The 25257-nt window shown below is 35.1% G+C and overlaps 1 protein-coding gene and 1 long non-coding RNA gene across 9 annotated transcripts in view; one reads left to right on the top strand and one right to left on the bottom strand.

The window, feature by feature from the left end:
* Scn9a (sodium voltage-gated channel alpha subunit 9) overlaps positions 1-25257 on the top strand; it is a 153214-nt gene that overhangs the window by 69369 nt on the left and 58588 nt on the right. For 5 of the 7 annotated variants that reach the window (XM_087199860.1, XM_013076951.3, XM_087199858.1 and 2 more), the window contains 9 exons: positions 9458-9521; positions 10404-10545; positions 12470-12676; positions 14632-14919; positions 16824-17195; positions 19957-20086; positions 21311-21549; positions 23278-23451; positions 24771-25127. In XM_087199860.1, coding sequence (XP_087055986.1) covers positions 9458-9521; positions 10404-10545; positions 12470-12676; positions 14632-14919; positions 16824-17195; positions 19957-20086; positions 21311-21549; positions 23278-23451; positions 24771-25127 — 1973 coding nt within the window. The remainder of the gene's footprint in view (positions 1-9457; positions 9522-10403; positions 10546-12469; positions 12677-14631; positions 14920-16823; positions 17196-19956; positions 20087-21310; positions 21550-23277; positions 23452-24770; positions 25128-25257) is intronic. The other 2 variants (XM_087199863.1, XM_087199865.1) reach the window with 1 other exon arrangement.
* LOC106010469 (uncharacterized) overlaps positions 1397-25257 on the bottom strand; it is a 135966-nt gene continuing 112105 nt past the window's right edge. The window contains exons 3-6 of one of the 2 annotated variants that reach the window (XR_015446845.1): positions 24863-25022; positions 14570-14734; positions 9396-9555; positions 1397-5574 (exon numbers count right to left, since the gene is read on the bottom strand). This is a non-coding gene — a long non-coding RNA (uncharacterized LOC106010469). The remainder of the gene's footprint in view (positions 5575-9395; positions 9556-14569; positions 14735-24862; positions 25023-25257) is intronic. The other variant, XR_001184266.3, reaches the window with a different exon arrangement.

Raw genomic sequence — 25257 nt, 5'->3', positions numbered from 1 at the left:
ATGTGGTTCTAGGGAAATAAATGTAGCTATGTATTAATAATGTTAAACATTATATTTCACTATGATATATTTTTCATAGTTTATAGTTTAGTATAAAATATATATAAAATATATTCTGTGACTATTTTATGAAAAAATAATTATATTTTTATACTTAGGCATATTTATAACATCTTATAAAATTAATAACATAATTATGGTATTAATAATATTTCTAGATTTGTATAAAACAAGACAGTTTACTTCATTTTATCAGTGCTGTCCTTACATCAATGATAAGTTCTATAGTTCTTTTAATGCATTCCTTCAATACAGGTTGATGACCTTAGGTCAAAGTTAAAGTCAGTACTCCTAGTTCTGTAGGTACAACAGAGGTTGATCGGCACAGAGTTCAGAAGGATACTTTCTAGTATCTTATATAAAGCATGAGCTACATGTACTCTAAACAGTTATCCCTAAGTGCAGTGTCTTTAATAGGAGCTGATAGTGAATATTAGGTGAAAATGAGTTCAAAATCTGTTTATTACCTTGGATTTGTCTGTATACTGTTTCCCAAATGAACACATAAGCCTTAGTAACGAATTCAATCCTGGGGTGAGGTGGAAATTAAGACTCCTTTCAAATTCCATATATATGGCTTTGCCAAAAGAAGATCAGGGTGCAAAGGCCAGGATTCTCCTTAGATAATAAATAGTACATATATTTTTATTTTTTGAGAAGTATCCTTTCATACTCTTTAGGTAAAACAAAAACAAATAAAACTCTGCCAAATTACTGAAAGGCTGGAAAGAAAGAAGGCAAAAAGGAATAGGAGCTTAAAACAAGAAAACTAAATCTTTTCAAGTAAAATATTTAATATATGTTTTTTTATTACCATCATTGGCTAGGGATTTAGCATTTCTCTTTTTTTATCTTTGTCTACTTTTCTCATTTCTGATTTTTATGAACATGATCTTAAATTCTATTTTCAACTTCCAGAGAATTTACTTTCTTAGTTTATATGATGTAAAATTATCTGATAGTTGTCCATATTTACATTCTATTTTGTGAATTGATTTATAACAATTATTTAAATTTAACTCATTTAGTGGGTACTAGGGGTTAAACTCAGGCCTCATGCTTACTAGGCAACCACTGTACAATTGAGTTATGTCCCTATTCATTGTTGCTTTATTTTTAGATTGGGTCTCCCTAAGTTGCTGAGGCTGTCCTAAAACTTGGGACCTTCTTCCCTTAGCTTCCTAAATATCTGGTATTACAGGTGTGTAAACATCATACTCAGCCAGTTTAACTTTTTCCCACTAGTATCATTATCATTGCTTTTATTCTAAGTCTTGATCTTGTTCTTGCATTTGTTAAAAAAAAACCCTTTGTTAAAAGAAAAACTTTAGACAAATTAAATTAGTCAAATTTATTTGAGCAAAGAATGGCTCATAGATCAGCATTTACAACCAGAAGTTCAGAGAGCTGCACCCAGCAATGAAGGCAAGAAATATTTATAGAAAGAAAAAAGAATTAACATATAGAAATGGCTTCATTGGTTATAACTCAGCATTTGCCTTATAGACATGATCTGGTCAGTTGGTAGCCTGAGACTGGCTGAAACCCAGGTACTGTGATTGATTGAGGCTCAGCTATTGGTTACAAGAATATACTCTTAAGTTATAGTTTGTTTACATGCGTACTAAGTGAAATTGTACTTCCCTATGTATGGAGACAGGTTTAGGCCACATTTAATTTAACAATTCCCTCCTTTTGATCATCCACTCAGTTTTGAGTGATAGATAGAAACTGTGGACATGATGACTCTCAGTTACTATCATAATGAATTTGTTTGGTCAGTATAGAATCCACAGTTCTCAACATTTGGTCAACCGAATGTTTCTTTATTTTCTCTGAAAATGATTTTCAGCATTTTAACTGCAGTGAGTTTATTTGATATACTATAACTGATTGCTGTATATGAGTATTTATGGGTATTGAGAGGAAATAGTGCTTAAGGAAGAGTATTATGAGAGATACTGGGAAGATAATACTAAGATTCTGAAGTATATACTCTGTAACAGGAACCTCTCACAAACAGAATGGATCAAAAATGACCTAGCAGAGAAATCTACTCACTTTAAGTAGCTTGTGGATTTCTTACAATTGAGTTTTTACCATACCAGATACATTTATCAGTTAGTTTCCAGTTAGTTATAGATTGACAGTGGTGTCAATAGAATTCAGAATTCTCACTGGTTTCTTATTTTCCATTCATTAAAAGAAAGTTTCTGACATATATGGTTAAAGGATCATTATATTTTTAATTTTAGAAAAAAATATCTCCTGAAGGACCACACAGACTGCTCACCGTGAGATGCTTTGTGCCTTAGAAGTCACCAGTAGGCAGGAACAAGTGATATTTATCAAAGGATCCATTATTGACATTGTGTGGTTGGAGGCCATCAGCAGTTAAGTGATTAGGGCTATAAATTTGTTTATGAATGTCAGATCATCTTTCCTTTGGTTTTCTTATTAAATTTTTGGTAAGAGAATTTAAAGCTTTCTGGGAATCTATAGCTTCTGCAGAAGAGTCAGCTGCAGTAGTAAATGTTTGAAACAGATTTTTTTAATTGTAAGATTTATAGGTTTGACAAACTAAACTTTGGCTGTGAAACCATTTTAACAATATTACAACAGTCACTTCAGCAATTTTTTTCATATTTTTTTATCATTTTATCTATTCCATGATGAATCATAGAATTCAGAATAGAAACTTTAAGGATTCAGGATCAAGCATCTATCTAGATATTCTGTGAGTCTACAGTTGTAAGATTTATGTCATTTAAAATATTACTCTTGTTTCTCCTAATCAGTTACAAAGCACCAATTGATAAATAAGTTATCATAAGTAACAACGCTATCAGAGACCCCTTTAGCAGGTTCAAATTTCCTGCTCAGTACTACGTTGCATGGTAAGAAGAAAGTGTTAGAGACAGAGTTGAAGAGATAGAGATACAGGGGGCCAGGATGACCAATCCTCACACATGCAAGGCTGAAGAAGCAAAGGCCTTGAACACCCAGAACTGTCAGTATTTATTGGTGACATCATAGTTAGGTTTAGGTAAAGGGGCTACATCAGAAGACATGTAGTTGCTATGGACACTTCATTGATACAGGCAAGGCTTGTAAAGGAAAATACAAAGCATTTCTTTTTTTTTTTTAAAGAGTAGGAAAAATTTATTGAGAGCAATATAGCTTCTGTCTAAGAGAGACAGAAGGGGAACCGGAAAGTGGGTTGCCCACTCACTCAACTTCTCAAAGCTGTTTTATGCGACAAAGCTACAAGATGAGGCGGATTCAAGGTGGGACAAAACTATAGTCAACTAGTAAGACTGCAAGTACGGTTGCTTAGGTAATACTGATCCAATGAGAAATCACAAGGTGGACAAAACTATGAACACCCAATGAGATTATAAGTATAGTCACTTAGGTAATATTGATTAAATGGGGATCCAATGGGGAAGCAAGTCACGTAGCAAGCATACAAGGAATGAGCAAAGATTTTTGGTGGTAAGGGGTGTGTTAGGGATCTTTCTTAGAAGATCTTGGTCCCTCACCCAGGTGATTGATACCTATTTAGAATATCAATCACCGCTATTCATGCTATGTAGGTATAGTAGTTTCTCAGCTTTTACACTGATGGCTTTCAGTGCATGTGTTCCAATTGTCCTCCATGTTGGCTTGACTGTCCTCCATGTTGGCTCCTCAAGGGCCAGTCTTGTCTAACTGCCTACAAGATATCTAATTAGCTTACCTATCTACAATATTGCCCCCTCTGAAAGAAGTACCCCTAAGTGTTGTGAGGGGGCAAAGGGCAAAGACTGTTCTGGCTACTTCCAGCTGAGAGGGTGGTAGTTGTGATCAGCAGTCAGAGTTAATCTACAGAGGGCCTATTTAAAGGCTCTCAGTAGGCACCAGGCATTGTCATCTTGGGGAAGTGTATAACTTTGAGTCTGGAGGAGACGAAGTGAAAGAAACAGTTAAGAATACATGAACCAAATAAGGAACCAGCAGGATTGCTATGAATATAGCCAACAAGGGTTTCCACTGGGAAGAACTAGTAATGGCCTCCCACAAAGAGAAGGTCCAAGAGACTTCAGAATCTGACATAGAAGTCCCACTGTAATTTAGCAGTTAGTTATGAGCTGTTTACAAGGTCGATCTGGTGGATCCTGGTAAGTCTAGCACATTTGTCATTGGTTTCATTTTTATGACTGCTTGGAGTTTGGCAGCCTCTAGGCAAGAACAAACAAAATTTTTAAGAAATTTGAGGATGTATAATCTAAGCTTGAGCACTTGACTGGAAAGGCAGGTTCAAGAAAGAGTCACATTTAGAAACTGAAATAGTGAGTGATTGTCTTAGACTTTTTTATTTGTGGAAGTTATCTGTAAGTCTGATATTTTGTCATAAGTCTTTCCAGTTTTAGCTATAAGAAAATAGAGACAATTTGAAGGACAAATTTAGATAAGAAATTTAAAACTCTAGCTGAACTCTTATAGATTTTACTGTAGTTTTTTCCTAGTGATCCATAACCATGATCAGCTACTGGTATAGCTGGAAACTGCCAGAAGGGGTCAATGATTGGAGCCCTTTTTAATATTTAGCTTTATTACTATGCCATTATTTTTATACTTCTTTTGGTTATTCTTTTCTGCTGGGTGTTTAAGACCAAGTTAAAGTGAGACCTGTGCCAATCAAAATCAACCTCTTGCTGTCTATCAAGGTCAGTTAAGTCTCCTCAGGCATTACTTTGGAACGATGCATAGAGCTTCTCTGCTTCTCTGTCAGTGTCAGCCATCAGGATAGGTCACAGCTTTGCTTGACCATGTTCAAAGCATTCTTGAATTAGGACCAGAACAGACAAAATATAGGTGTGGTTAATAATTCACCTTGTCTTTTTAGTAAAGGTTTTAATTCTGGGAACAGAATTTGGGTAAGAGTCACTCTGTCCTCGTCATGTGGGCTTCAGCCACACTTGCTTCTCAAAACAAGACAATCCTGGAGTTAACTCTTTACAGTCTGCATTGCTTACAGCCTGCTTTGAGCATAATCAAAACGGTGGTCCCCCACACAACTCAAATCAAATTATGTATCATAACAATTTCAGTAGTAGCTGATTTAGCATAAAAAATCTGCTAAAATATTTCTTTGGTATTTAATTCATTCTTGTTCTATTTGATGTAGGATTATCAGTTTTATGAAACAAATCAATTTCATCATTAGAATTTGAAATCTTACCTAGTCCAGTTAATCACCTGAGAATGCTCAGATTTCTAGAAATTTCATTCATATTCTGTAATGCATATTAATAACACATCTCTAGAAGTGTAACTCAAAGAAGCTTTTGCATTATTATCTGACAGTGCTTCTTATATAATTTTATATACCAAGCCAAATTAGGTTAAAATATTTCTTTCTTTAAAGAGATCCTTTGTAGACACATCTGAAAACTTTCAAAATTACGGGGCTGGGGGTTTAGCTCAGTGGTCCTGCCTCCTTCCTTGAAAGCACAAGGTTCCGAGTCCAATCTACAGTACCAAAAAACAAAAACAAAAAAAAAATTACTTTGAGATCAATAAAAATTCTTAATCTAAAATCTGATTTTTTGAGTTTTATAAAAAATATCACAAGGTTTAAAATATTCAATCAAAATAGAATCACAAGTCACTTGAATAGTAGCAATTTCTTTAAAAAGTGATAAAGACATCAAAGGCACATGCAAAAATGTTAAATAGTTGTAGTAAAAACATAGCTCTTTTAATCAAATAACTCAATTTTCTGAAGCCATAAAAATCTTAATAAAGACAACAGGAAGCACTGGAAATGATTTTGGTAGAACAGAATTTTTGTTTCTTAAGAAATTACCTAAAAAAGTAAAAATGTTCATAATTTTTTATTAAGGCCAAACTAAAACTGGAAGAAAATCTAGTTGTTGTTGTTGTAAAGAAGACCAAATTCTAGCTTTTTACTAGTGTACTTTTGACATTAATGCAATTTTTTAAAACTTGTAAACAACTCCTTTTAATCATAGCCACCTTGATCATACATAAAATTTCCTTCCCAAGGTTCATTTCCCAAGGAACTAATATGACTCTTAGAATCCTTCAATTGTTTGTCCTATATAGTTCTATTTTCTCATTTTGAAACAACTAGACATTCTTGCTTTGGTGCAAAGATTATGTTGTCATTCCCTTTTTAAAACTAAACATCTTAGGAGCTCCAGTGTCGCAATCGGTTAGCGCGAGGTACTTGTATAAAACTAAACATCTTCATACTTCATAGCTTTTTCTTACCAAAAAACGCATCTTACCTTTCTAATATATTGAATATAGAGTTTTTTTTATAATTTCTAGTAATTTTAGTTACATACATTATTTTTTGAATTCTTAACTATTAATGACCTTAACTTCTAGTCAGCATTAGGAAATAAGCAAAGGTGAATTGTCTCTCATACCAGCAATTATGTAGAGTGGCAAATCTCTGAACCATAATTTCTAGAACCCAATATTTTCTCCTAGTGCGATTTGTTAGTGTGACAAACCAGAAGGTAACATCTCAATTTCTAGCCAAAGTAATTGGATAGGTAGCAGTTGTTAGTGAGGAAAAGGTGGTCAAGTTTTGGGGAGAAAGTTGCTATTAGTCACGTAAACTTCAAACATCTTTGAGATGTCCAAAGGGAAATGTAAAGTACATGGTGGGAGATTTAAGTGTATAGATCAGAGGAATTGCCTGGTTTTGTGATATAAATTCCAAAGTGATTAGTAAAAAGAAAGGATACACAGGGAGAGATAAATATCTTTTTGAACCTACTTGATACTTATAGGCATGAAAATGATAGGCAAAGTGGTGTTTTAAAATACTCTAATATTTAGAACATGATCAACTCCACAACTCTAGTGTTTAGGATTCAAGTAAAAAAGAGGACCTAGGAAGGGACACAAAAGAGAAAATAGTCAATAAAGGAAGAAGAAAACAAAAATATAAATAGTAAAGTCAAGAGAATAAAGTATATGTTGAAAAGGGAGTATTTGTGTACAATGATACTGCAAAATCAAAAACTAGGAGCGAAAATAGGAAAGTATCCATTATTCTTGAGTAATATGAAAGTTCTAAGAGATGTTCTTTAGAAAAGTTTGGACTAGTAAGGCACAAGATCAAGCTAAGGCAGTTACACAGGTGAATAAGAAGTCAAAAGAGGAAGAAATAGTATGTGCAAAACTTCTTCCAAGAAATTCTAGTGTGAAGGGAATCAGAATAATGTGACAATGGTTAGAATTCTTTTAAATATATTTTCATAGTTTTTTTTTTTCCCTTCTATTGATAGAAGTGCACAGGTAGGAAGGTAATATATGGAATAATTGGAGGGAGTCAGGAAGAAGTTAGTCTCTTGAGATAGTGAAAAATGAGAAAGGAGAGACATTTTTACTGAGGTAGGAAGAAAGATGGAGAAGGGGCAGGCTGCAGAGTTATTTAAAGGTGATTCAATTCAAACCCAGCGCCTTTTATTTTCCCAGAGAAGAATAAGATGGAATCATTGGCTGAGATTGCAACAGGAAGGAAAAATTCTATAGAAGGTTTGCAGTACATAATCATGGTAGAGAATGAGAAATTCTATTTATTTAGAGAATGAGAAATAAAATTTATTTTGAATGCCTATTTAATATTGAATTTAATTTAATTAAAACGTAGCAAGTCTCTTGGTTGTGAGGATTTCTCCACCAATATTTAGCTACTTGGAAACAAGCATGGAAAAGATAGGTCCTAGAATATGCATAGGTTGGGGGGATGATGAGTTATACCAATGGATTTAAGCTGGACAAAGAAGTGAACTCAAGTGTTGGTTGATATATCATGGGAATTGATGAGTTCAGTGCCCGGGCGTTCCTGAGACATCAAAGAATTATGATAAAAACAACCTGCAAAGAAAGCTGAGCAACATCTCAAGTGTGTTCTTGTTCGCATAACCTTTTCAGAGGTGTTTTTCAAAATTTACTATCAAATAAAACAATTCACTGTGTAGCCTTCTGTTAAAATTACACAATTTATAGATTTTTCTTGAAATTACTTGGTATCTGCTCTATGCTCATTTAGACACCCTTTGTTTTTGCTATAGATGAAAGTAAGGTTCATGTGGTTTGTAGCTAAATTTCCAGTAACTAATGTACATCAGTATAATATAATTCCATTGGGCTGAGGTAAAATGCTCCTTTGCTCCTATTTTCTGAATGTTTCATATTTAATAGAGAAGTTTTGTGGACAAGCCACAGTATTGCTCTTTACTTCTACCAAGGCTTTTCCCCATCTACAGTTCTTTTGTTTGCTGGGACTATATCTTGCAGATTGTAGTGTATCACTTACAGGTACTCTGCCCCCCAATCTGATCCCCAACACTAGTTTCACAAGAGTTATTTTATCCCATTTGCTTAGGTAACAGACTCTCCTCCTCCACAGGCCGAAGCCATGTGCATTTGCTACAAGTAGTCTTTCTGAGTGAGGGCACATAGACCTACTCAAGAATTATATTTTAATATTTTGCTCTACTGATCTCAAAATTAATAAAACATTCCCCTATGATCTCTACTAGAATGAATATTAACTCTAGATTTTTGTTATATCAATTTTCACAATTTTTTATTTTTCCCTATATGGATTTTGCTGGGAAGTTATCCCACCACTACCCACAATCCTTGTTATTATACTGAATTGTCTTTTTGAAATAGATTTATTGAAAAAATAATCCATGTGCCAAAAGAGTCCCATTTTAAAAATACTTCACCATATTCAGAGTTGCACAATAATCATCATTATCTAATTCAAAGTATTTTCTTCTCCCTCAAAAGAAACCTAGTGCCCATTAGAGTTCACTTAGTTGATCTTGTTTCTGAACTTGTGCTTCTGTAATTTACTGCACAAAGCAACTACTGTAACATTTAAAAATACTCATGATGTCTGATGTCTCTACTGTCCACTTCCATTATTTTCAATTATACTTAATATCCAAAGTTCTTCTCGTGATATGAAAAACACTACATGATCTGGCCCTTGCATACCACTGCCGTCACACTCATCACTCCGTTGCTATGCTGCTGTCTTTCTTGTTCTCCCATACACCAACTTCAGCTCTGCTGTAGAGCATTTGCTCTTGCTCTTCCTCTTCCCAAATGCCCTTCACCAAGCTCTCTGGATAGCTACCTTGTTTATCATGTTTATCATCATATCCACTGCCTGGCCCATAAGAGGTTATCAATGAATATTGGAGGGGCATATATGAAAGTACAATAAATGAATGGATATTCTTTGATTTAGATCACACAGATACATATATGTATGTCGGTATCTATTGACTTACTTGCTGTATCACTCTTCTAGTTTGCACTATAACGTTATGTTGTTCAAATTCTTCCGGAACAGAATATGTTTATTACTTGGAGGGATCCAAAGATGCTCTCCTTTGTGGTTTCAGCACAGATTCAGGGTACGTAATGCCTGTTTTGTTTTTCTTCTAAATGCTGCAAAAGAAGGAAAAATCATGCTTAATCAGTTTGCTGATCAGAATCCTCGATTCCATATTGTTTTTATACATTTTATGGCATTATTTTACTGAATGCATCCCACAGTGAAACCAGACTTCAAAATGTTTACAGTTAATGCAGACCCTTGAAAGCTAGAGTTTAGGGTACTGCTTGAATTTTAAAAGGCTATGAGTCTTGTAAATCTCACAAAGAGAAAAAAAATTATTTCCATATAACCCCATCAAAAGTTGGTCAGACAGTTTCAGGCCTTTCTTCTTTCTGGGAAGAAGAGTAACAGAATGAATTTTTCTTCATCTCAAAGTTCTATGCATTCTCCAGTAAATATGACTCTTGGGTAACTGAGTATAACGTTTTGGCCATGCTATGCAAAAGGATCATTTATCATGACTCATGTCCATGTGATCCACCTTACTGGTTCTCTTGCACACCAACTTCATTTTGCAGCACAGCATTTTTTCTCCCTCCTGTGTAGAGTATCTCTATTAAATGTTTCACATATGCAGTAGGTAGATAAAAGAATCTGCACACATTATCTTATTTAAATGTAATAACAATCTTATCCTCTTGAGGTTAAATGTTTTCATCCTGCTCTCACAGAGAGAACTATATCTTTAAAAATTTAAATAATTTCACAAGGTTGTAAAACAAGTAAATCATAGGATCAGATTTAAACCCAGTTCTTCCTCACTGCAAATCATGAACACTTAATTATTGTTCAATATTTTTCCCTATTTAAGAGACCTTAAATTTGTAGCTTTTTTTATACTGCTCCTTACTTATGTCTTGCAGACACTCTAACCTGTAACGTTCCTTTTCCTTTGTAGCCAGTGTCCAGAAGGGTACAAATGTGTGAAGCTTGGCCGAAACCCAGATTATGGCTACACCAGCTTTGACACTTTCAGCTGGGCCTTTTTAGCCTTGTTCAGGCTCATGACACAAGATTACTGGGAAAACCTTTACCAACAGGTGAGTGCTAAAAGAAACATGAAGTTTTGAGTGACATAAAAATGTAGTGTTTTTCCTTTGCCAGCTTTTTAATATGTGGTTTTAAATATTCTTTTGAGACTAGAGGAAACTCTGCCATTTGTTACTAAAATTGGAAATGTTTTACCCCAGCACCATTAGTGCAGGTAGTTCTTGAGTCATAAATGATTTTCTTGCCCTTTCTGGGGACATTTATCTTTAGATCATTCCCTTTCCTCAATACCTCAATCCACGTGACCCTTGGAAAATCACAGAAAACATGCTACAATGTTCTCTCCAGCCTGCACAGGTACCACTTTCCTCACATTCTTGGTTGGGCTGTCTTGAACCCATGAGGCTCTCCTATGCTTACATTACCACCATGGTTTATTTTGAACTCTTACTCACAGGGAAAGAGTCAATTCATTTCTCTAAACTCTCCTCTCCTAGGTCAATTGCTTCCTTATCTAGCCTTCCATACACTTTGTGAATTCAATTCATTGAATTGATCTCTTTTACTGTAGTTGTTTATTCACTTGTTTGTCTCTAACTTGAATGTGAACCTTCTGAAGCCAGGGGCTCTGTTTTTCGTGCACATTCTCAGTACCCAATCCCAACAGAAAAGAGACTGAAACGAGAATTCTTTATGATAAATAATGAATTCTTTTCTCAGAATTGCCACATTTTCCCTTTGTCCTATTTTTTCTATTTACTTAGTAAATAAAACAGCACAGACTCAGATGGGTTTGTTAGCTCTGTGGGCCAGACAGAGATCCTGGACGGCATGGAACTAACTCGGGGCACCCGGTGGCGACTTGACCATGCCCAGAGCCCTGAGTTGCTACATAAATGGCCCAGTCCTGATGCCAGGTATTAGATGGTGACTTCAGGAAGAATCAGCTGGGTGGACTTGGCAGTCACCATTCTCTCACTGCCTGAGGTCAGGAGGGAGGGAAGGGAACTCCCCTGCCCTTGATGGGCACTGGCAGGGATGCTGCAAGGTGGCAGCTTACTCACTCGGTGTTTGGAGAGGGGATGATGGGTCTGATGTATATCTAGTGTCTGTCCTCAGGGACCATTCTCTGCAGGGCTCGTTGGTTCCCACCGGCTATTTGGGAAGTTCCTGGGATGGGCCAGAGTGTGAGCCCTGTGGACTGGCCCTGGCCACCACTTCTCGTTTAAACTACTCTCCAGATGTTTTGTTTGATCTGCATGTTGATCTTCCCTGAGTCTCTCCAACATGACTGCTCCTCTCGACATTTTTATTTAATTTCTTTGTATGCATTTGAATTAACTTAAAAATTAAATGAATGATGGAAAGCATGCTACATTTTAAAACTGTCAAGCATGTTAAAAATAAATACCTATGAGATAAACAGATAATTCATTTAGACTATAATCTTATGTTGATATTACACATTATCATTAATGTTTTATGTTAAAAATTAAGATAAGAGGAAAAAGGGCTATAAACATTACCTGTTCCTAAATTTAAAAGTGAGGCTAGGAGCTAGTTTTCTTAGTAATTTCAGACCTCAAAAAACAAAAATACAGGGTTATTATATTATTATACTTAATAATAACTATGAATCACACCTAACTTTAGTAAAGGTCTATCAAGTTGCTATGTCCTTTATATTAAGAATGTTTGTTTTCAGGCTGTTTTTTGTTTGTTTGTTTATTTGTTTGTACCAGGGATCGAACTCAGGACCTTATACTTGTGAGGCAGGCTTGGTGCCATGGAGCTAAAATCTGGGCCCAAGAATGTTTGTTTTAATACTGATCCTTTTCCATGAAAATATCATTTTATTCTTTTACATTTTTATGAGATTATACGAAATTACCCATGCCCAATATACCATTCACATTGAAATAATTTACTTTAGAAAACTGTGTTATTAAAACAACAATCTCCATTTTTCCCTAGACACTGCGAGCTGCTGGCAAAACCTACATGATCTTCTTTGTAGTGGTGATTTTCCTGGGTTCCTTTTATCTAATAAACTTGATTCTGGCTGTGGTTGCCATGGCCTATGAAGAACAGAACCAGGCAAACATTGAAGAAGCTAAACAGAAGGAGTTAGAATTTCAACAGATGTTAGATCAACTCAAAAGGGAGCAAGAAGAAGCTGAGGTATGGTTATTTGCTTTAAAAACTTTCCTAGAAGTAGAAATGCAAAGAGTAATGACAGAGGCCCTGTGGTCTATGTTCAGCCTCCCTCAAGTAGATTTTCCTTAATTTTTTATATATAAACTGTGTCCTCATTTCTAGTGTGATAGAAGGAACCAGCTCTGGACTTGGCTACATTGACATCTTTCCCATAGTCAACTCCCCAAACAAGATGCTCCAAGTCTGTTGCTTCTAAAGCTATTACTAACGGTGCTTAAATATGTACGGGATCATGCACACGTGTAACATTTGTAAAGACCATTTAGGCAAAAACACGTAGTCTATGAAGTAAAATGAAATATGCATCAATTTTTGTCAATGTTACAAACATTTTTAAGGTAAAATCTGAAATTTAAAAAAAATCATTAATGATGGTAGCTGCTTAAACCTAAGTCACAGATCCTTGAAGGTTCCTCTTAATGCTCTAAGGTGTAGTTCAATAGAAAAGCTTGAGGTGTGTACAAAGAAAAACATAAAGAAAAACTTCAGATGTACTGCAAGAGTCTTAAAACTTCTTTGCTGAGTTGATCTTATGCTCTTCAGCGGATATAATGTCATTCATACAGAGGGATAATCTGTGATGTAGAGAAACTTTGATGCACTAATGTATGCAGCACAGCACTTTAATACATCTAAAAATCAGAAAACATATTTTGAAAAATTAGAAAATGGTTAAGAGGATTATGATATTTTTCCAGCTTAAATTATTTATGAGCTATGGTATTATGTGTTTTAAGAACATTATATATCTTGAGGAAAAAGCTGTTAATTATAGTGGATTAAATACATTGGATATAATCCCAATTTAAAAATTATAGTCCTTATTTACACTTTGTTTCTCACACCAGAGAAACTGCTTGTTATTTACACGTGTGTCCTATTTATTTCACTTGAGTATCACCTCAATATGTATCCATTTATCTATAAATGAAGGACTGAAAGGTATAATAGATAATGTGAAATAGGAAGAAAAGGGGCAAAGGGGAATGGGAAGTGGGAGGGTTATGGGAAAGGAAAGAAGGGAATGGAATTAATATGACAAAATGAAAAAAATGGAAACAAAGTCTTTGTAAATAGGGAGGGGTGGAGGGGTTGAAGGGAGGGCAAGGGAATAGGGAAAAAAATAAAACCAAGATAGATTATGTAAAGGTACAAATTTCCAATGATTAATGTCATTATATTGTATATCTAAAATGTGCCAATAAAATTAACTTAAAAGATAAAAAATAAATAAAAATTATATACACATATAAAAAGGGTGAAAGGCATATTAACACCATTTATTTGGTGGGGGTAGGATATAAGTTCTTTTTTGCTTTTCATTTACATCTTATTTCCCAATTTTTTGCAAGAATTGTCTAGTTTTTATTTTTTTAATGTTCATAAAGAGGTGATATGAGCATTACATTATGCCAGATACAAAGCAGAAACCCTTAGAGGTCTTTAAGAAAATAACCATTGACCTTACAATTTTCTCTAGATACCATTATTTTCAAATAATTCATTTGATTTTTCAGATAATTCTATCTCATTAAACTGTGAGTGGTCTGATTCTATTGATAAGATTGAGTTAATTATCTAATATAGAAAACCATTATCTATTACACAGTTTCTATGAGTTTTATGTCCCAAAGCTACCTGGTAAACCTTTAACATAGAATACTTACATCTGCTTTACTCTAAGCAAATTAGTGACATAGAAGAGTTCAATTCCCAAGTATAGTTTAGCTTTATTGCAGTGTGGAAAAAGCGGCAAATATATTCTGTGTAAGCTTTCTGCAAAGAATATTGTATCACTTCATGCATAAAGGGTATGATCACATGCACAATGTAATTGAATGAGTGCGAGGTAGGTACCTGTGATAGGCTTTCCCACAATTTGCAAGTGAGTTATGATGTGCAATGTTTTGGCTGAACAGGCAATAGCAGTGGCAGCAGCTGAATATACAAGTATTGGACGAAGCCAAATTATGGGCCTCTCAGAAAGCTCTTCGGAAACATCCAAACTGAGCTCAAAAAGTGCTAAAGAAAGAAGAAACAGAAGAAAGAAAAAGAATCAAAAGAAACTTTCCAGTGGAGAGGAAAAGAGAGATGATGAAAAATTGTCCAAGTCAGAATCAGATGGGAGCGTCCGAAGGAAAAGCTTCTTCCTCGGTGTTGAAGGGCCTAGACAGGCTCGCGAGAAGAGACTCTCCACCCCTAATCAGGTACTGCAAACTGCTGGCAGGAAAGAGCTCAGTATGCTAGCTGCGGTAAGGGGCTTCAGCAGAGAAATGTGAGTGTTCATTGTTATGTGTACATAAAACATCTATTTCTGGGCATTTATGGAAAAAAGGAAAGATATATTCAGATTTCCCATTGACTTCAATTTTGGAGGAGCTTACAGTTTTGGAATTGTCATACCGTCTTCAATAGTCTTCAATAATCACATTTCCTAGAACAAACTATTCCTAAGAATCATTTTAGAGATGAACATACTGTTTATGTGATAGGTTACCTTTCATAGCTATAATTAGTCTGTATTCTTAAACACTGGTTTAAAAAGCAGTCTCAATCTACTTTTGCTTCTTTCTTTACCACTGTAGATAAGGATATCCCCCAGAACACCAGGCATCCAAGGTGGAACTTTGTAGACACCTTTGGTATCGCCTACCTCCAACTGAATTAACTTCTGCTTTGTAGTCTCCTAGCCTTGTTCATTCTGCTTGTGTGATTTCTCTTTCCCTTCCTTTTTTCCACTGAAAACTTCAGATATCAGGCACCTCTTGCCTATGGTTGTATACATACCCCAAGGTGAACCATTGCTTCTGTCCTCCTTAACATTTCCTTTTAAAACACAACCTCCAAAGCCATTTTTCTACAACAAAAATCTAGTTGTCCTTCAGTCCAGTTAAAAAAAACAAAAGAAACAAAACATTCTGTTGAATAACACTGACTATAGAACAAGACCCACACCTCACCCATGTCAGAAATTCTCTTTGGCTTTGTCTCCCACCTCTCTCTACCTTCTTCACCCTCAGTTCATCAAATTGGAGTGTTCACTCTTACCTACAGGTTTTGGACTTTCAGGCTTTTATTACTTAATGCACATAGTTTCCTCCAACTGAAGTCATATGCTTTGTCATTTTTTCCTGGCATAACATTACTCACTTTTTACCTACTAGCTAAAATGCCCCTCATCCTACAAATATCCTTGGCCCTCTCCCTGTCCCCATAATTGCTCTTTAATGCCTCACCCAGAATTGCTACCCTTTTCATCTTTACTTTCATTCAGCATTTCTAGCTTCTACTATTTAAGTCTGCACATCTTTGCCAGAGAGGGAGCCCCTGCCTTCAAAGACTTCATAATTTAGATGGTGACCAAGAACAGGATCCCAAATAGTAGCAATACAAGACATAGGACTACAGAAGTCCAAAGTAGTTTTAAAGCAAAGAGTTTCTCATACTCATTTGCCCTTGTTTATAATGCCTGTAACTGTGTCCTTTACATAGTAAGTGCTGGTGGTTTTTGAACATGATATGTCCAAAGAATTTTCATTAGGTATTGGCTTATGGGAACAATTTGTCCTGGATATGAGTTGTATTAACATGACTTTCCCCCTTGTTTGGTAGTGCACAGCTTGTTTTCCACGTTCCAATATTTCATGACTTCCTAAATTCCCTGTTACTAAAAAGATCCTCCAAAACATACCCTAATTTAGCTTTCAGCATGTAAAGAGGAATTTCAAGCAATATAATACAAAAAAGCATTTGAATTTGAGAAAGTTTTAATTTGTTGTGGAACTTAGAGACAGAAAAGCTAAACAACAGGTATTGATACCAAATTTTGAAGTGCATTGGCTATATAGCAAAATAAAGTGTGGCTCAGTCACTGTGGAACATAATAGTAAAGATCTGCCAAATAATTTACCTGGTCTAGAAGAATGAATCCTTCAAGTTATTTCATTCTTTATTTGGGAGAATTTGTCTTCTTGCTGACTTGTTTTGCTCTTAAATATGTGTCTTTGAGACCTGCAGAGAGTCACCTACCTGCCCTCAGGCCAGTCTTGTGAAGTGCACTGTTATGTGTAGGGCTCCAGTAGACACCTGTCACCTTTTACTTTTTCCGCAGTCACCACTCAGCATCCGTGGCTCCTTGTTCTCTCCAAGGCGAAGCAGCAGGACAAGTCTTTTCAGTTTCAAGGGTCGAGGAAAAGACATAGGATCTGAGACTGAATTTGCTGATGATGAACACAGCATTTTTGGAGACAATGAGAGCAGACGGGGCTCACTCTTCCTGCCCCCGAGGTTCCGGGAGCGGCGCAGCAGTAACATCAGCCAAGCCAGTAGGTCCCCCCCAATGCTGCCAGTGAACGGGAAGATGCACAGTGCCGTGGACTGCAATGGTGTGGTTTCCCTGGTTGATGGACCCTCAGCCCTCATGCTTCCCAATGGACAGCTTCTGCCAGAGGTGATAATAGATAAGGCAACTTCTGATGACAGCGTAAGAACGTTTTTCCATAGCTCAGGCATGGCTGGCCCCTATTCCTGCATCAGTCTCTCTGCTGCAGGGGCCTTCTGTCTGGCCCATGAATGGCTCTGCATTTTGCAATACTTTCTGTAGTGGAAACACACCTTTGACTCATTAGCTTAATCCTCATACTATGTGTCATAGACATCTGATTCGAAGATGTTTTATATTCCACTATTTAAAAGAATGTACTTATCTGTTGATGTTATATTGGGGGATTATAAATCAATTCTTTAGAGAACAATTTATAAAAGAAACATATAGCAGCACAAAAAATATGTTGAGAGTGTTGACCTTATTAGTTGAATATAGGTCCCATTTCTGTAAAGAAATTGTATTTTTTGCTTTCTGCTGCTATCTTTTTAGGTCACTACTTGATATGTAGCTTTTTGCAAGGGATCTTTTTGAAGTTATTTATAATAATAATAACAAGCACATATTCAGGATTCACAATAGTTCTTTTAGGTGATATATTACTACCGCTGTTTTTTTGTTTTTGTTTTTTTGGTACCAGGTACTCAGGACATTGTGCCTTCCAGGCAGGCGTGGTGCCACTGAGCTAAATCCTGGGCCCTACTACCACTGTTTACAAGTGGGGATATTGAGGTACAGAGGAAGGAAAGAATTTACCCACATTCACCTAGCTAATGTGTAGCTCTGAAGTTTAAACACAGAACCTCTGTTTTGGACAATGAGCTCTTAACTGCCTGGATCTGCCATTTCTCTAATGCACAGTAGGCTTATCTTTGAAATTAATTTCCCTACATAAATTTCTTAATTTCCCTACATAAATGAAACAATACTGTTTGCATTTTAAAGATCTCCTTTAGTTGGAGTCTACGAATACAAACAAAATATCAAAACACAATATCAAAACACATGCACCAAAATGAACAAACAAAAAACAATACAACTCCTTCAAAACAGAAATTCCAAGAGTTTAATAGTGAAACTGAGGAGTTAGGGAAGTGTCTAATTAGGCTTGAAAGCGAGAGCTTCCTCATTCTCGGAGTTTGCAGGATAACTCTTTCCTCATTCACTACGTTGTGCTGTGCCACCAAACATGCTTAAGGGCTTCTACTACCTCAGCAAGGTCCCCATATATGCCATCTGTTCCTATATATTCCTACATTTGCAGATCATGTAGCATTTCAAGTGAGAATACAGTTCCATCAAAGCCATGACCATACACATAATTCAGCTGGAACGAATGCATGTGCTCTACAGTAATGTGTGAGCTCTGTGCTTGCATGATGCAGCCTAAACTTTGCTGTCAACCTGTTTTCCTTACCAAATGAGCATGTTAAATTTCTGTGTAATCATGCTTTCATTACGTTTTCTTTGACAATGATGTTTGCCTTTTGTCTGTAAAATATGTAATTTATTTCAGATTTGGAGATTATTTCACATTTTTAAATGAAGTGTTTTTATTTACAAGTTTATTTTACCACAGAAAAATCAATACCACAGTAAATCCTAAAGTGAAAATGTAAGACTAGAGGAATTATAAATGCAGTTATCATAAAAGTGTGACATAATAGAGTTTACATGAAAACATTGCATGACAAATAATGTTATCTCTGTACTGAAGACATGGCTACATGGAAGAGAATTTGTTTCACTGAAAAAAATTACTGTTTGACTTGGGGGAAATTTTGTGCTTCTGGGAAGTCAGTAAAATAGAGATTTTAGCACAAAAAATATGGCTACAGAGATATTTATAAAAAGTCACTACACCTCTATGTGTCTGTGCATATACACATACACACATATTTTTGCCTGTATATGTTTGATGCATATATTACATCTATACACCTATACAACTTTACAACTCTATAACTATATATTTATATGGAGTATGTAAAGTATATGTTTGTAAAACATACCACATGCCACACTGAAGCAGATAAATGATACAGAGTTGTATAGTTGTTTGTGTGTAGACATATATGTGTGAGAGCATGTTTGCGTATAATTTTGAATTCCACAGAACCCAATATAGTATTTTAAATTTGAATTAGCTGCCACGGTTAAGAAATAATATATTTTTACTTGAATTTGAACTTGTATGGTGTGCCTGGGCTGTATGCCTGCATGTCAACAGTGTTTAGAGATAAATCCTGGTCACTTCTTTCGGATGGAGCTTGCATTCTCTATTTTGCTACAATTCGAATCACTATTAAGTGTCATTTTCAAAATGAGTCATTTATCATCGTGTAGTCAGCTGAGTTCACAAGATGTCTTTCTTGGCCACAAGAAACAGTTATTAGAATAGCTTTCATTAATGTTGCCAACTTCAACAAAGAATAAGCACAGAAAAATTGTTGGATAACATTGAGTTATATCTTACACATGTATTGCTACTTCATTTGTCTTGAAATTTTTATGTAGGACTCTTTGGTAAATACCCGAATAAACTGGATAACTAGGAAGAGAGTAGATGATATTTCTATAATAATAAAAATAGCAAGCTTTGTTTTAAACATAAGTATTAATTCCTTTAACCCCCATAACAAAAATGTGAAGCAAGCACTATTATTATCCTCATTTACCCATGATGAAACAAAGTAAATCTCCTATGATATCTAGCCAGTGAGTAACAAAACAATAATTTGAACCCAGAAATCTAGTCTCTACTTTTAATTACTCTCTACAATAACCTAAGATTTTACTTTAAACCTACATTGTATCAGAATTCTATTCTTAAGATTTTAATTGCCTATCTTTTTTCTAGGGTACAACCATTCAAATACGCAAAAAAAGATGTTCCAGTTCTTATTTTCTTTCAGAAGATATGCTGAATGATCCCCATGTCCGACAAAGAGCAATGAGTAGAGCAAGCATCCTCACAAACACTGTAGAAGGTAGGTGATGATGTTCTCTGTCATACCAGTCCTTAAATAAAAGAAATATAAATTCTAGAATCTTTAGCTAAGTACATAAATTTCTTAGGAGGAATTCAAAGAATGTAAATTGGCCTTAAGAAATAGTAAAGATAACAAATGGAAACTGATACAATCTTGTTTGTTTAAAAGTGATTAAATATGAGCTGGCTATGGAGGTACACACCTGTAATTCTAGCACTCTAGCAAGCTGAGGCAGGAAGTTTCCAAGTTCAAGCTTAGCAAGGACAACTTTGTGACTTGGTGACTCGGAATCTCAGAGTAAAGAAAAAATGGGGATGTAACTCTGTGTAATGTTCCCTGGGTTCAATTCTCAGTATTGAAACACACACACACACACACACCCATTCCTTAAAAAGAATAACATTATTTGTGATTAAAAACAGATATAATGATCTTTCAGAGATAAATAATTTAATAGTAATTGATATAGAAAGTTAGATTACAAAGTTATGTGACTTTCTCACTTACATAATTTTAGACACACTCTAATCTCTGAATTTCTCTCTTCTGATAAGGAAAGAGAATGAAAGGATGAGGACTTTTTACAATGTACTAATTCCCACCCTCTCTCATTACAGTATGTGTGCCCGGGGTTCCACCTTGCCCAAAGGCTGAACTTTCACTTCCATGCTATCATCATGGCCTTAAAGTTTTGGCCTACCCCCTAAACTCATGGTGAGAAGCAAAGGAGCTAAGAGGGGAAATATCTATTTTTTGTTTTCCCCTTTAAATTATTTCTGGTGTCTTTATTCAGGGATTGTTTTCACTTAAAAATAGGAAAATATTTTTCTGGGCAGAATATAATTATCTTACTGTTGTCATAGGATTAAATACACAAGAGAAAAGTATGTATTTTGGTGGAACATAAACATTTCTCCATTAGGGAAACACCAGTTCTCCTACTTCTCATCATATTTTAGTGTATTTTTGTCTCAGACATGCTTGTGTATCTGCCTGTGTATTGATTTCACTGACTTCCTCTCACTTCTGCTTGATTTAGTCAACAAATGTAATACAGCACTGTCATGTAATATGCTATGCTTTCATAGGAACAGCATGGTTATGCAAAGTGTAAACCACAAGCTTTCTTCGAGTATTAGACTGTGTTGCTAATTTGTATCTGGCTATGGATAAAATATCCAAAGGACTGGCTTCCTGTTTTGCTTTTCCTTTTTCTTCCAGAACTTGAAGAGTCCAGACAAAAATGTCCACCTTGGTGGTACAGATTTGCACACACATTTTTGATTTGGAATTGCTCTCCGTATTGGATAAAATTCAAAAAGTTTATCTATTTTATTGTAATGGATCCTTTTGTAGATCTTGCAATTACCATTTGCATAGTTTTAAATACGTTATTTATGGCTATGGAACACCATCCAATGACTCTAGAATTCAAAAATGTACTCAGTGTGGGAAATTTGGTGAGTTTCTTCTCTGGTGTTATGCACCCACAGTGTCTGTCTTTCATTGTCATTATTGTTTCATCCTTTTTGTAAGTCAGTACACATGCAGCTAAATAATTATTCATATCTAGAATGTACCAACGTATTACTGTGCAGTCATGTTTCTGGTTGTATATTCCATCTTTAAATAACTTTGCAATAGTTTTAAATTCTATAAATAACAATATTGCTTCCATATGTGTCATCATTTTGGAAGTGAATAATGGTTTTTGTCTCCCAGTATGTCTGTTGAACACTTTGAAATTTTGATACTTTCTTACATATTTTATAATTACATGTCAACTTCCTTAAAAATATACACTTCACATATTTGTAAAAGAACTATAGATGCATTGTATTGATATAATGCTGGTGAAGTAATCTGGGCCTTTGATGTCCCAAAGAACTGGATTTAAATCATGATTCTGCCTCTTAATAATTATATACCCTTCAACAGATATTTTGAACTTTATTGGAGAGTTAAACATTTTAACTCTGAGTTAGCATTCTTCTTTCCTTCTATTCATCTTTGGAAAAAGGCAGAACTATTTCTAAAATTATTGATCATGCACACCTGTACCTTCTTTCTGAGTTTACTGCATTATTTTTAAAAATTATTTTATTGGTACATTTTAGGTATACAATACGTTTACATTTATCATTGGGTTCTTGTACCTGTACATGATGTATCTTGGTTCTTATTTTTTCCCCATTACCTGTGTGCCCTTCACCCCCTCCACCCTTCCCTATTTACATAGATTTTGTTTCCATTTTTTTTCTTTTCTCATAATTTTTCCTTTCCCTTCTTTCCTTTCCCCTTCCCCTCCCACCACCCCTACCCCTTTGGACCTTTGCCTATTTCAAATTATCAATTATTCCTTTTAAGCATTTTAATCCTTATTTACACTTTCAATTTCTCAGGAGATTAAAAACTCCATTTACTGCATTATTGTGAACTCCAAAGTTTTGTCATGTATCTTATCTATTATGACAACAGCAAATTCAGGTATTCCCTGCTAATCTCTTGATAGTAGTTTTGTAAATTATCTGATGCATTTATAGAGCTATTTCCCTTAACAATTTGTGGCCAGATTCTTTGAGTCATAGTGTACTCAAATGAGTAATAAGCAAGTTTTTCACTGTTACTTCTTTAAGTGAGTCCTTTGATATGGTCGTCATGAATTAATCATGTTTTGGTGTACTTTTGTATGAAAGCTTTAGAAGTCTCACTTCAACTATCACTGTGCCAGTTACTTTTTCCACTTCTACTAATAAATCTTTTAAAGAGTGAGTCAACATGTTCTTTATTCTTCTAAGAGCAGTAAGACTAGAAAAAAGTCTGGATCAAAATTTTACTGTCAATCTGTATTTTTTTCTAAAATGACTTGTGACCCCCATACACATTTTGCAAAGGGTGACTGTGTTAATTGTCAAAGGTTTTACTTCTCTGAAATATTAATGTGTTCCCCTTAAATTGTGTCTCATGATGATTAAAACTGAGAAGACGGAGCTTTGGAACCCTTCGATGCCGGTATGAGAGCTATAGGAATAGCTACATCTGTTTAAAGGACAAAGTAAGATAATGTCCATTTGCAAAGTATGCAACATATTTTCTGGAACGCAGTAAATGCGAAGAAGATCATCATTATAATCGTTATATTGATTCTATACCTTCTAATAATACAAGAAAAATGTATTTCTCACTAGGTCTTTACTGGAATCTTTGCAGCTGAAATGGTTTTGAAATTAATTGCCATGGATGCATATGAGTATTTCCAAGTAGGCTGGAATATTTTTGACAGCCTTATTGTAACTTTAAGTTTGGTAGAACTTTTTCTATCACACGTGGAAGGGTTATCAGTTCTGAGATCATTCAGACTGGTAAGTACAAATTAACCTTGCCATAATATTCTATAATAAATGAGTGTATTGGGCTTGCATTATTATTATTTAAAACTTTCAAGGCTTGAATCAAAAGGCAAGACTAGGTCTTGATATTTGGTAAAAGAAAGTCCACTCATTAATAAATGTACTTAGCCAAAAGCTTAAAAATGCATAAATATTTTAATTTCAGGAAATTGAGCACATGTTCTACTGTAATTGAAAGAATATACTAGTACAATAAAAGCATTTTTGCCCAATATGCCAATAATTTATTTCACAATAATAAGCTTAGGGTTTAGCTAATTTTGACCATAATGTATCATAACTTAAGGGATCTGATAGTTCATGATCAAATCGTTGTCCCCTAAACAATAGATATAAAATATATATTAAAATATTTTTAAAATATTATTCCTCTGCTGGGTATCTTCCCAAAAGAATTAAAAGAATCATACCACAGTGACATATGTGCACCCATGTGTATAGTGGCACAGTTTGTAAGACCTAAAGTATGAGAACAGCTCTATTGCCCATCACCTGGAAACTGGATAAAGAAAATGTGGGGTTTTTTATAAAATGGAGTACTACTCAGCCATAAAGAATGATAGCTAAAAGGATGCACATTGAGGCCATACTCTTAAGTGAAATAAATAGGACACACGTGTAAATACCAATACTTTCTCTGGTGTGAGTAATAAAAAGTGTAAATAAGGATCAAAATGTATAATAGATAATGTGAAATAGGAAGAAAAAGGTGTAAAGGGGTAGGGGAAGTGGGAGGGGTAGGGGAAAGGAAAGGAAAAAATATGGGAAAAGGAAAAAATGGAAACAAAATCTCTGTAAATAGGGAGGGGTGGAGGGGGTGAAGGGAAGGCAGGGGAATGGGGATAAAATAAGAACCAAGATGTGTCATGTGAGGGTACAAGTTCCCAATGATGAATGTAACTGTATTGTATGCCTAAAATGTACCAAAAATCTTAATGGAAAAAAAAATTTTTCTTAAAATGGTTGGCATTATGAATATCAGCATGAAAAACCCAAAAAAGCATCAGAAAATAAAATCATGGTTAAATTGTCAATTCCTAAAGAACTAATACCTAGAACAATGATAAGAAGCTCTTATCACAACCTTAAACGCAATTCATGGTATGTCTTGTAGATATATGTTGGCAAATGTAAGAAAATAACAGGAATTTTGAAAATAGATTGTGAATGAAAAATGGAGATAAATTGCTTTAAACTTAGAACAAAAAGCTTGATATTGGAAACATTGAAATTTTTATATGACTAATACTAAACTATATTTGCATTTTTAGCTCCGTGTGTTCAAGTTGGCAAAATCCTGGCCAACACTGAACATGCTGATAAAGATCATTGGCAATTCCATGGGGGCTCTGGGTAACCTCACCTTGGTGTTGGCCATCATCGTCTTCATCTTTGCTGTGGTCGGCATGCAGCTCTTTGGCAAGAGCTACAAAGAATGTGTCTGCAAGATCAACGAAGACTGTACACTCCCACGCTGGCACATGAATGACTTCTTCCACTCCTTCCTGATCGTGTTCCGCGTGCTGTGTGGAGAGTGGATAGAGACCATGTGGGACTGCATGGAGGTCGCTGGTCAGGCCATGTGCCTTATTGTTTACATGATGGTCATGGTCATTGGAAACCTTGTGGTACGTAACAAACAGATGTTCACAAATTTAAAATTCTCTATAGAAATTATTTTATGATGATATTATTGGTCATTTTTATACATTTAAAATTAATTGGACATAAAATTATTATAATAAATATTGATAATTT

Source organism: Heterocephalus glaber, unplaced genomic scaffold (genome assembly GCF_053883595.1).
Source record: "Heterocephalus glaber isolate CG9 unplaced genomic scaffold, H.glaber_assembly_v1.0 deba00000347, whole genome shotgun sequence".
Classification (NCBI taxonomy): Eukaryota; Metazoa; Chordata; class Mammalia; order Rodentia; family Bathyergidae; genus Heterocephalus; species Heterocephalus glaber.
Note: the sequence above shows the minus strand (reverse complement) of the source record. Positions and strands in the feature narration are given on the sequence as shown.